Source organism: Chiloscyllium plagiosum, unplaced genomic scaffold (assembly GCF_037043375.1).
Source record: "Chiloscyllium plagiosum isolate Xiang-an unplaced genomic scaffold, Cpla_swu_hap1 HiC_scaffold_8, whole genome shotgun sequence".
Lineage (NCBI taxonomy): Eukaryota > Metazoa > Chordata > Chondrichthyes > Orectolobiformes > Hemiscylliidae > Chiloscyllium > Chiloscyllium plagiosum.
The window spans coordinates 6631108-6642869 of record NW_028270146.1 but is presented as its reverse complement, the minus strand read 5'-3'; the positions used below and the strand labels follow the sequence as shown (position 1 = coordinate 6642869).

Genomic DNA, 11762 nt, shown 5'->3' with positions numbered 1-11762 from the left:
TCATTTGTCACACCTCATTGAAAATCCAGCGTGTTTCCCACCTGTACATAAACAGTGACTAGGTGATGGGATACTGGCCTCTGTGGAGTTATTTCAGGTATTCATATGTTTTTGGCTGAAACGCCTCTTTGGAACTGTCTGAGCCTATTGGGGACGGAATCGCATTCACGTAGCAACGTTCAATTTGCTGCTTGAGGTGGAGGGAGTGAAGGTGTAACCTGACTAATCTTTGTTAAATGTCACTGGAGCAATGGCTTGCCCTTGAGAGGTGTGGGTGGCGACCGTGCCCATTATCAGGATAATTGCCCAGCTCTCTAGTGACAGTCTGTTTGTGCAGTTTCTGTAGCGACCTGACCAAACATTCCCTCTTTCTGTCTCAGCAACACTCATTCCTAACACCTTCCACAAGCCTCAACACAGAGACTCTGTGACTGACAGCACAGACAGCCCACTGTAATCTCCCCACCTGGGACCGGTGGGCGAGACTGGGGTACAGGAGAAGGGGCAGTGTGGGGGGTGTGCCAGGAAGGGTAGTGGGTATTTAGTAACATTGGAGGTCAGTTACTAACGACAGCAGGAGCAACAAAATGCACCTTTAAGGACTTTTGGTACTTATTAAAGGTGAAACCAAGAATGTCATACAGCTATAGACAACCGGATTATTCAAAACAGCTGGATGTAAGTGCTAACAGTACCTCCCCATCACACAATGAGCAAAGCTTCTGCGTGTCCATTAACCTCTTCAAAATTCCTTGTTTAGTGACACACTGCGAGTGACCTAGGAAGACCTCAGGCTGTGAGGAGATGGTACATGGGGAGATCCCGGGTGTTGTACGACACACCAGACCAGCAGCTGAATTTATCTTTATTCCATTCACAGCTAGAGGAGCAACTGAAGATCTACCATGAGGAACTGGAGAAGAAGGATGAGGTTATCAGGACTCTGACCCGACTGAGGTGAGAACTGGAGCAAGCTCAAGTCCAAATATATAACCCCCCACCCCACCCCACCCCCAACCTCCTCCCCCAATAAGGCAGCAAAACCCCTTCCTGCCACCAGTTGTCTGCCAGTTAGAGGCTGTGGTTTCTGGGATCGTAGCCCCTGGTGTGTGCATCTGAGGTTCCATGCTCATCCTCACTGAGATCATGCATCTGTCTTTGTGCAAGTGCGCAGCTCACCCAGCCTCAGCTCCTAGACACTGGCCAAGCTCACTCACCATATGATTCCCAGCCTCTGACCTGTTCATATAGCCCTGGATACGGCTGGTCCTGTTGAGCTTCTGTTCAATAGTAAACCCCAGATTATGATAGCGGGGGATTCAGTGATAATAGCGCCATTGAAGGTCAAAGGGCGATGGTTAGAATAGATTCTCTACAGTGTGGAAACAGGCCCTTCAGCCCAGCAAGTTCCCACCAACCCTCCGAACAGTAACCCACCCAGACCCATTTTCCCCCCGACTAACGCATCTAACACTATGGGTAATTTAGCATGGGCAATCCACCTTAACCTGCACATTTTTGGAATGTGGGAGGAAACCAGAGCACCCGGAGGAAACCCACGCAGACACGGGGAGAGTGTGCAAACTCCAGATAGACAGTTTCCCAAGGCTGGAATCCAACCTGGGTCCCTGGTGCCACAAGGCAGCAGTGCTAACCACTGAGCCACTGTGCCATTAGATTGTCTCTTGTTGAAATGGTCACTATTTGGCATTTGTGTGGTACAAATGTTACTTGCCACTTGTCAGCCCAAGCCTGGATATTGTCCAGATTTTGTTGCATTTGAACATGGACTGCTTCAGTACCTGAGGAGTCATGAATCGTTCTGAACATTGTGCAATCATCAGTGAACACTCCCACCTCTGACCTTATGATGGAGGGAAGATTGACGAGGAAAGAAGGAAAAACAGAAAATGCTGGAAATGCTCAGCAGGTCTGACAGGATTTGGGGAGCAAGAAACAGAGTTAACATTTCAGGTCCGTGACCTTTAACCTGGTGTTCTGAGAAAGAAAAGATTGGTGCATTGGAGGGAGGAGGCTGAGTGGTGGGAGAGCCTACACTGATAGCGCCACTGATACATCCTTCTCCAGCTCTCTCCACCTCATTCATGTTCTCTCTGTCTCTTCACAGGAGAATTGATGGTTCAACGTCAAGCGTTACAAAGAACCCAGGTCTTTCAAAGGTATGTGTCCCTCCACCCACAGGGCAGGACTCCACATCATTCCATATGAGAGAGTTTGGGGCAGAATGGGGGTACTACAATGTAGCCCCAGAAATGAGGTCAGCTCGTATACAGATTGGATCCATGGCTTGAGATGTCACTTTAGCCATCTGCACTGATCGATTGCCAAATCAGCACAGGAATAAAACATACCTTCAGTCTGAGACTCCTTCTCCTGTGTTCCCTCAGCTCATTTTGTGATTTAGCTCCATTTCCAGGTGTCATCCTGCACCCATCTTTGGTGCAATGTCCCTTTAAGGATTCAACATTTCGGGCAAAATCAGACATTCCTGATAAAGGGCTTTTGCCCGAAATGTTGATTCTCCTGCTCCTCAGACGCTGTCTGACCAGCTGCGCTTTTCCAGCACCACACTCTTTACTCTAATCTATAAATGAGTTTAGCTGTACATAAACCCAACACTAGATCTTCAAGTTAACAGAATTCGTGTACCGCATTTGGGTTACTTTTAAATGGCACAAGAATATTATTAAACTGCAGGAGAGTGTGATCCTCAAATCAAGCCCTTTACATGAACGATTGAACGGACAGTGAGAAAAGTACAGAATGTGAGGCAGAGGCAGTGGTTCCTGTTCCCTAGGTCCCCTGCTTTGGATCCTAACAGTCACAGAGTCATAGAGATGTACAGCACAGAAACAGACCCCTTGGTCCAACTCGTCTGTGCCGACCGGATATCCCAACCCAATCTAGTCCCACCTGCCAGCACCCGGCCCATATCCCTCTGAGGCAAAAGTGAGGACTGCAGATGCTGGAAACCAGAGTTTAGATCAGAGTGGTGCTGGGAAAGCACAGCAGGTCAGGCAGCATCCGAGGAGCAGGAAAATCGACGTCTCGGGCAAAAGCCGTGGATGAAGGGCTATCCTATCTACCTGCGACTCCACTTTCAAGTCACTGATAACTTGTGTCTGAGCTCACTGAACCTTTTTTGAGGGGCGTGACAAGACATGAGATCATAAAGTATAGGAACAGAATTAGGCTATTCTGCCCATTGACTCTGCCCCACCATCCGATCATGGCGTGATATGTTTCTGCAACCCATTCTCCTGCCTTCTCCCTGTAACTCTTGACACCCTTACCAATCAGGAACCGACCTACCTCTGTCTTAAATACACTCAATGACTTGGTCTCCACAGCCCTCTGAGTTCCACTGATTCCCCACCCTCTGACGGAAGAAATTCCTCTTGCTCTCAGTTCCAAAGGGTTGTCCCTTCACCCTGAGGCTGTGCCCTCGGCTCCCAGTCTCTCCCATTAGTGGAAACATCTTCTCCATGTCCACTCTATCCAGGCCTCTCAGTATTCTGTACATTTCAATCAGACACCCCTCATCCTTCTGAACTCCATCGAGTACAGACCCAGGATCCTCAACCACCCCTCATATGACAAGGCCTTCATCCCTGGGTTATTTACAAGTCATTTCAAGAGGACCAGAGTACAAGAGCAGCAGATATTGCAGAGGAATGGCATGGTGGCTCAATGCTTAGCACTGATGCCTCACAGCATTAGGGACCTGGGTTTGGTTCCAGCCTTGGGTGACTGTCTGGGCTTCCTCTGGGTGCTCCGGTTTCCTCCCACAGTCCAAAGATGTGCAGGTTGGCCACGGGAAATTGCCCATAGTACCCAGAAATGTGCAGGCTGGGTGGATTAGCCATGGAGAAATGCAAGGCTATTGGAATAGGAAAGCCAGATGGGACGGTGCTCAGAGGGTCAGCGTGGACTTGATGGGCTGAGTGTCTGCTTCCACACCATAGGGATTCTATGTGTCTATACACTGCTGAGGCTGTATAAGGCTCTAGTTAGACCACATTTGGAATATTGTGAGCAGTTTTAGGTCCCATATCTAAGGAAGGATGTGTTGGTGTTGGAGTGAGTCCAGAGGAGGTTCACAAGAAAGATGGAGTCAGAAAGTCACACAGCACAGAAACAGACCCTTCGGTCCAACCAGACCGTGCTGACCACGTTCCCAAACTAAACTAGCCACATTTGCCTGCTCCTGGCCCATATCCCTCCAAACCTTCCTTAGGACAAATTTCTGTTGTGCCTCCCGATTTATGCCCAGAAACTCCTGCCATTGCTGCTCCACCATCTTTCCTGCTCGGCTCCCCTTCCAATCAACCCTGGCCAGCTCCTCCCTCATGCCATTGTAGTTCCCTTACTCAGTAATAATAACGTTACATCGGATTCCAGCTTCTCCCTCTCAAACTGCAGAGTGGAGTCTATCATATTATGGTCACTGCCCCCTAGAGGTTCCTTCACCTTCAGCTCCCTAATCAAGTCTGCCATGCTACACATCTCCAAATTGGCACTGGTGGTACGGTGGCACAGTGGTTAGCGCTGCTGCCTCACAGCACCAGGGACCCGGGTTTGATTCCCGCCTCAGGCGACTGACTGTGTGGAGTTTGCACGTTCTCCCCGTGTCTGCGTGGGTTTCCTCCGGGTGCTCCGGTTTCCTCCCACAGTCCAAAGATGTGCAGGTCAGGTGAATTGGCCATGATAAACTGCCCATAGTGTTCAGTGCATTAGTCAGAGGGAAATAGGTCTGGGTGGATTGCTCTTCGGAGGGTTGATGTGGACTTGTTGGGCCGAAGGGCCTGTTTCCACACTGTAGGGAATCTAATCAAATCCAGAATTGCCTGTTCCCTAGTGGCCTCAACCACAAACTGCTCTAAAAAACCATTGTGTAGACATTCCATCAATTCCCTTTTCTTGGGATCCCCCACCATCCTGATTTTCCCAGTCCACCTACACAGTTAACATGCCCCATACTGCAGAAGGTGCTGTATAAATATGAGTCTGTTTTTTTCCCCCACACAATACTTCAGAGTGAATGACAGGAAGTTCAATCACATGGGATCCAGGGAGAGTGAGCCAAATGAACACAAAATTGACTTGATGATAGAAGGCAGAGAGTGGTGCTGGAGGGTTATCGTTCAGGATGGAGGCCTGTGACTAGTGGTGCGCCTCAAGGATTGGTGCTGGGTCCATTGTTAATTGTCATTTAGAAAAATGACTTGTGTGAGAATATGGGAAGCATGGTGAGTAAGTTTGTGGATAATATCAAACTTGGAGACGTGGTGAACAGTAAAGAAGGTTATCTCAAGGTACAATGGGATTTTGATCTGATGGGCTGATGGGTTGAGGGGTAGCTGATGGAGTTTAATTTAGACAAATGCCAGGTGTTACATTTTGGTAAGACAAACCAGGGCAGGACTCACATAGTCAATGGGAGGGCCCTGGGGAGTGCTGTTGAACAGAGAGACCAGGGGGTTAGGTTTATAGTTCCTTGAAAGTGGAGTTGCAGGTAGTCAGGGTAGTGATGAAGGTGTTTGGCATGTTTTCCTTTATTGGTCAGTGCATTGAGTACAGGAGTTGGGACACATTGTTGCAGCTGCGTAGGATATTGGTGAGGCCACTTTTGGGATATTGTGTTCAATTCTGGTTGCCCTGCTGCAAGAAGGATATTATTAAATTGGAGAGAAAAGATTTACTAGGATGTTACTGGGGCTGGAAGGTTTGAGTTACAAGGAGAGGCTGGATAGGCTGGGACTTTTTCCCTGGAGCATCGGAGCCTGAGGGGTGACCTTGTAGAGGTTTTTAAGATCATGAGAAGCATGGATAGGGTGAACAACCAAGATCTATTTCCCAGGCTAGAGGAATTCAGAACTAGAGGGCATAGGTTTAGGGTGAGAGACAGAAAGTTATAAAAGAGCCCTAAGGGGTAACTTTTTCACACAGAGGGTGATACATGTATGGAATGAGCTGCCAGAGGAAGTGGTGGAGACTGGTACAGTTATAGCATTTAAAAGACAGTTGGATAGGTACATGGTTAAGAAAGGTTTGGAGGGATATGGGCCAAATGCAGGTGAATTGGACAGTTTTGTTTGGGATACCTGGTCAGTATGGAGAGGTGGACCGAAGGGCCTGTTTCTGTGCTGTATGATTAAATTGAATTGAATTTATTGTCACGTGTACTGAGGCACAGTGAAAATCTTTGTCTTGTGAGCCACACAGGCAGATTCCAGAGTTAAGTAGCATAGATAGTAAATAATAGGCAAACAGCGGCAAAAACAAATGTTAAGAGTTTGAAAGTCCATTCCGTATTCTAACAACATTCCGGTAGAAACTGTTCCGAAACCAGCTGGTGCGTGTGTTCAGGCTTCTGTACCTTCTCCCCGATGGTAGAGGTTGTAGATAAACATTGCCAGGGTGGGATGGATCTTTGAGAATGCTGGCGGCCTTTCCTTGACAACGGGCCTGGTAGATGGATTCTATAGATGGGAGGTTGGCCTTTGTGATTGCCCGGGCCGAGTTCACCACTCTCTGTAACCGTCTCCGATCTTGAATGGTACAGTTGCCATACCAGGTAGTGATACATTCAGACAGAATGCTCTCAATGGCGCACCTATAAAAGTTGGCACGGCTATTCGCCGTCATGCCAATCGATGTCTCTATAAAAGTTGTGCGTATTGGAACACTTGTGAGGTGCAGAGAATTTGGAAAGTATGATCTTTCTGTAGCTGAACATTGAGGAAACCAACACCATGGCCTTCTAGCCTTGTCTGAAATTCCACTCCCTCTTAACATATTCTGTTGCCCTTCCTTGAGGAAGGGCATGGACGTAAGCCCATGGAGGGGGCACTTCAACCCCTCCATGGGCTTACGTCCATCACAAGGATCTCCAACATTGGGTTCCCCAACCCTCCCAGCTCCTCCTGCCAAACAAACGTTGCCATGTCCTTGAGACTATATTCTTTCAGCTCTACATTCCACCCAGTTTGGCTTAATATTCTCTGGGATACAGGATCTTATTGAAAATTCCGGACATCTCCTGGGTGACACGGTAGATGCTGAAATGCTGAGAGCCCAGAAACATCGGCCATGGAATAATGGGTCAGCCATTTAGGGCTGAGGGGAGGAGAAATCTTTTCACTCGGAGTGTTGCCATTTGTTGGAATTTGGTAGCCCAGAGAGCTGTGGCTGGTCAGTCGCTGTGGATGGGTTTTTGGGAATTGATGGACATGAGGATATGGTGGGCAATGGCATTGATCAAGGGGGTCAGGTGTGATCCTATCGATCAGGTGGAGCATAACACAAAGATCATAACACAAAGGAGCAGCAGTAGGCCATTCAGCCCACGAGTCTGCTCCACCATGATCTGATCATCCTCAACTCCACTTTCCTGCCTTTCCCCCTTAACCCTTGATCCTATTACTGATTAAAAATCCGTCTCTCTCAGCCTTGAATATCCTGAATGCCCCAGCCTCGATGGCCCACTGTGGGAAAGAATTCCACAGATTCACTCCCCTCAGAGAGGAGAAATTCTTCCTCCTCTCCATATGAGATGTGTGACCCCCTATTCTGAGATGATACCCTCTGGTCCTAGACTCTCCCCCACAAGGGGAGACATCCTCTCCACATCTCCCCTGTCACGTCCCCTAAGAATCTTGTCAGTTTGTTTCAGTAAGGTCACCACTCATTCTTCTAAACTGCAGTGAGTACAGGCCCCAACCTCCTCAACCTCTGTCTCCTCAGGGCAACTAAGGATGGACAATAAACGCTGGACTACCCAGTGATATGGGAATTAAAAACTATATCCCTCTGTACCAGTAACAGCCTAGGGACCCTTCTCTGGATTGCCTCCAATGTGAGTCTATCTTTCCTTAGATACAGGGCCCATACTGTTCGCAGTATTCCAGCTGTGCTCTGACCTGAGCCTTGTACAGTATAAGCAAAACTTTGCTATTTTTATTTTCCATTCTCTCTGAAATAAAGGCCAACATTCCATTTGCCTTCCCTATCACCCACTGAACTTGGTTGCTGGCGTTTTTGTGATTAATGCACCAAGATTCCCAAATCTCTCGCTGCTGCAGTTTTCTGCAGACTTTTTCCATTTAAACAATATTCAGCTCCTCTATTCTTCCTGCCAAAGTGTGTAATTTCACATTTCCCCACATTAGATTCCACATGTGAGGTTTTTTCCCCCTCCATTAACCTGTCTGTATCCCTCTGCAGACTCTCTGTATTATCTTCACCAATTGCCTTCCCAACTACTTTTGTGTCATTCACAAACTTGGCTATAGCACACTCACTTTCCTCATCCAAGGCATTAATGGAAATAATTACAGCACTGACCCATGTGACGCTCCACTAGTTACAGGTTCCCATCCTGAAAATGCTCCCTCCTTATCCCAACACTCTGTTTTGTATTCCTGCTCCCATTCCTGTTCCCATTCCTGCTCCTATCCCTATTCCCAATCCTCCTCCCATTCTTGCTCCTGTTCCTGTTCCTGTTCCCATTCCTGCTCCCATTCCTGTTGCTATTCCTGCCGTTATATTTCTCCTTGCAGCATAAATTCCAAATCTGGGTGTGGCTCTTCCCGAAGCTGATGTTGGGACTCTATCTGACTCCCTGTCTGTAGTGTGTGTGCCCTGACTGGGAGTCTGTACAGAGCTCCCTCCCAGCAGCTGGGAGCCGCACAGCGCACACCCTGAGACCAAGGGGGAAGAGGGTAATGATGAGATGTGAGAGTGATCCAGCCTGCTGGACCAGGAGCACAGCCCAGTCACTGGGTGAAATGGTTCATTATCAGAACCTGCCCCTTCCCATGGCAGCTCTGTTTGAATGGGTGTAGTAGCGGCCCACCAGTAACGTTGAGCTGTCAAGGCCGTGAGATCCAGACCCTCTCTCTCTCTGCCACTCAGAGAAATGAGTCCCACCAAGCCCAGGGTGACAGCCGACCCCAATGCAGCCGATGAAATCCTGCCACGTTTGTGGGATTAACCTCCTCAGATCAAACCAACCAGAAGGTGCGCAATGTCACCCGAGTGAGACATCAGGATCACAAATCACCTCGAATCCATTCTGTTTCCTGGGATCCCAGTTTGCAATCGGCTGCTGGGGATCCACTGCGTGGGCTTCCAGTTCAAGATCCACTGGTCATTCTGGATGGCCAGATCTTGCAAAGCTTTTGTTGGCCGGAGGGAAACCCAGATTTGAGAGACCGGTGCTCATTGATCGAGAGGAAATTGAATGAATTTTGAACAATTTTGCCTCCCGCTTTCAACACCAGGGGGCACCATTACCCCAGAAATCCAGAGCAATTCTCATTTTCCAAGTTGTTTCTCATTCCTTCTGGCCTGAATTCTCAGAGATTATTCACTACTCAACTCTAAACACAAATCATTATTGGGCCAATTTTATTAAAATTGTACTCTTCTACTCTTTTAAATGGAAAACGAAGCTCTCTCTATACTGTCTGGTTAGAATTAGATTCTTTTGTCAAATAGATACAGTCAAAACTTTACAATACTGCACCATCTTAGGTACAAAGGTCCCTAGGAACAGATTCTAAAGAACAAATTCTTTGGGGATAAAAGTTAGGAAAATAAAGCAATAAGAAGTCTAGCATTTACTGATCATAGGAATAAATTAGGAAATAAAGAAATGAAAACTTCAGAATTCTTTTCAACCAAGTCCATGACAGAACCAAGACTCAAGGAGGACTCCCCTCCCCTCGCCACCGTCTGCTCCAGACCCACCAACTTAGGACTCACCATCTCTTCACCACTGAAGCCACACTCGCCCCGCAATCAGGAGACCCCACTCTGTCCCCATCGAAAACTCCCAGGACGGGGACAGCACAGGGTTAAATACAGAGTAAAGCTCCCTTTACACTGTCCCTCTATCAAACACTCCCAGGACAGGGACAACACAGGGTTAGATACAGAGTAAAGCTCCCTCTGCATTGTCCCCATCAAACACTCCCAGGACAGTGACAGCACAGGGTTAAATACAGAGTACAGCTCCCTCTACACTGTCCCTCTATCAAACACTCCCAGGACAGGGACAGCACAGGGTTAGATACAGAGTAAAGCTCCCTCTACACTGTCCCCCCTTCAAACACTCCCAGGACGGGATAGCACAGGGTTAGATACAGAGTAAAGGTCCCTCTACACTGTCCCCCCATCAAACACTCCCAGGACAGGGACAGCATGGGGTTAGATACAGAATAAAGCTTCCTCTACATTGTCCCCCATCAAACATGCCCAGGACAGGGACAGCACGGGATTGAATATGGAGTAAAGCTCCCTCTACACTGTCCTCTATCAAACAGTCCCAGGACAGGGGCAGCACTGGTTTGGATATGAGTGTGGTGCAGGTGGAGTTGGTAACGTGAGTACATCTATGTGCGAGCAGATGAATTAGGGCCAGGAGTAGGCCATTCAGTCTCTCGAGTCTGCTCAGTGAGAGTCACGTCTAGTCTGATTGTGACCTCCACTCTCACCAACCCCAATATCCTTTGACTTCCTCACTATAGAAGAATCTATCTGCTTTTAAGGTTTTTGGTGACCCTGCCTCCACCAGTCTCTATATCACAGAGTTCTTGCAGGGAGAAAGTAATCCTCCTCATCTCCACTTACGGCAGAACCTGGAATTTAATGGGAAATTTTCTTGTTGTGAAATCTCCCACTCTGTGTGTCACCTTCAGTGAAAACCACCTCCCAGTTTTCTAAACTCCAGTGGGCACAGGCACAGTCTTTTCTTTGGAGATAATCTCTCCCCATGCATGCTGTCAGTCAAGTGAACTTTCTCTGAATGATCTCAAACGTGTTTAGATCCTTTCTGAAGAGCAATACTGTACACTGTTCCAAATGTGGTCTCACCAACACTTTGGAGAACTGCAGCTGGACATTCCTATGTTTTATTGCATTCCTCTTGCAATAAATAACATTCCATTTGGCCAAAGTCTGACAAATGGAATATAGTGTGTAAAGCATGCGAGGTGATGCACTTTGGCAGGAGGAATAGAGGAGGTGTATGTTATTTAGGTGGAGGAAGTCCTCAGGAAGCATTGTGTTATTGCTGCTGAAGGCGTTACACGGACTCAGGAAATATTCTGGTAATCTGGGTTCAAATCCTACCTTCGCAAATGACAGAATTTAAATTCAATAAAAATCTGGAATTAAAAAGTCCAATGATGTCCATGCTAATCTTCATTAAAAACCCCATCTGGTTCACTAATCTCCTTTGGGGAGGAAACTCTGCCACCCCCAATCAGTTTCCCTGTGACTCCAGACCAATATGGCTGACTCTCCCCTGCTCCCTGCAATGGCCTGGCCGCTCACTTGTACTAAACATGACACAGGATCAGAAATATGTTGAAAATGGGTTGACCGTCAGCGCTGATTGTGTTGCCATAACAGCCTACAGCCCCATCAACCCTGCCAGGACCTACCAAAGATCCTGAGAGATGATCACCTTCCAAACCCAGGGCTGTCACCATCTAGGAGGAGAGTCCATCCTGAAGAAGGCATATGGCGTACTGGCTTTTATTGGTAGAGGAATTGAGTTCCGGAGTCCTGAGATCATGTTGCAGTTGTATAAGACTCTGGTGCGGCCGCATCTGGAGTATTGTGTGCAGTTTTGGTCGCCATACTATAGGAAGGATGTGGAGGCACTGGAACGGGTGCAGAGGAGGTTTACCAGGATGTTGCCTGGTATGGTAGAAAGATCGTATGAGGAAAGG

At 47.8% G+C, this 11762-nt stretch overlaps 1 protein-coding gene across 1 annotated transcript in view; it reads left to right on the top strand.

Annotated features, from left to right (window-relative positions):
• The first annotated feature begins 590 nt into the window (after positions 1-590).
• Positions 591-11762, top strand: part of LOC148149334 (coiled-coil domain-containing protein 170-like) — a 202113-nt gene continuing 190941 nt past the window's right edge. Inside the window, exons 1-3 of the mRNA XM_087989513.1 lie at positions 591-678; positions 881-957; positions 2129-2180. Coding sequence (XP_087845639.1) covers positions 634-678; positions 881-957; positions 2129-2180 — 174 coding nt within the window. The 5' untranslated portion in view covers positions 591-633. The remainder of the gene's footprint in view (positions 679-880; positions 958-2128; positions 2181-11762) is intronic.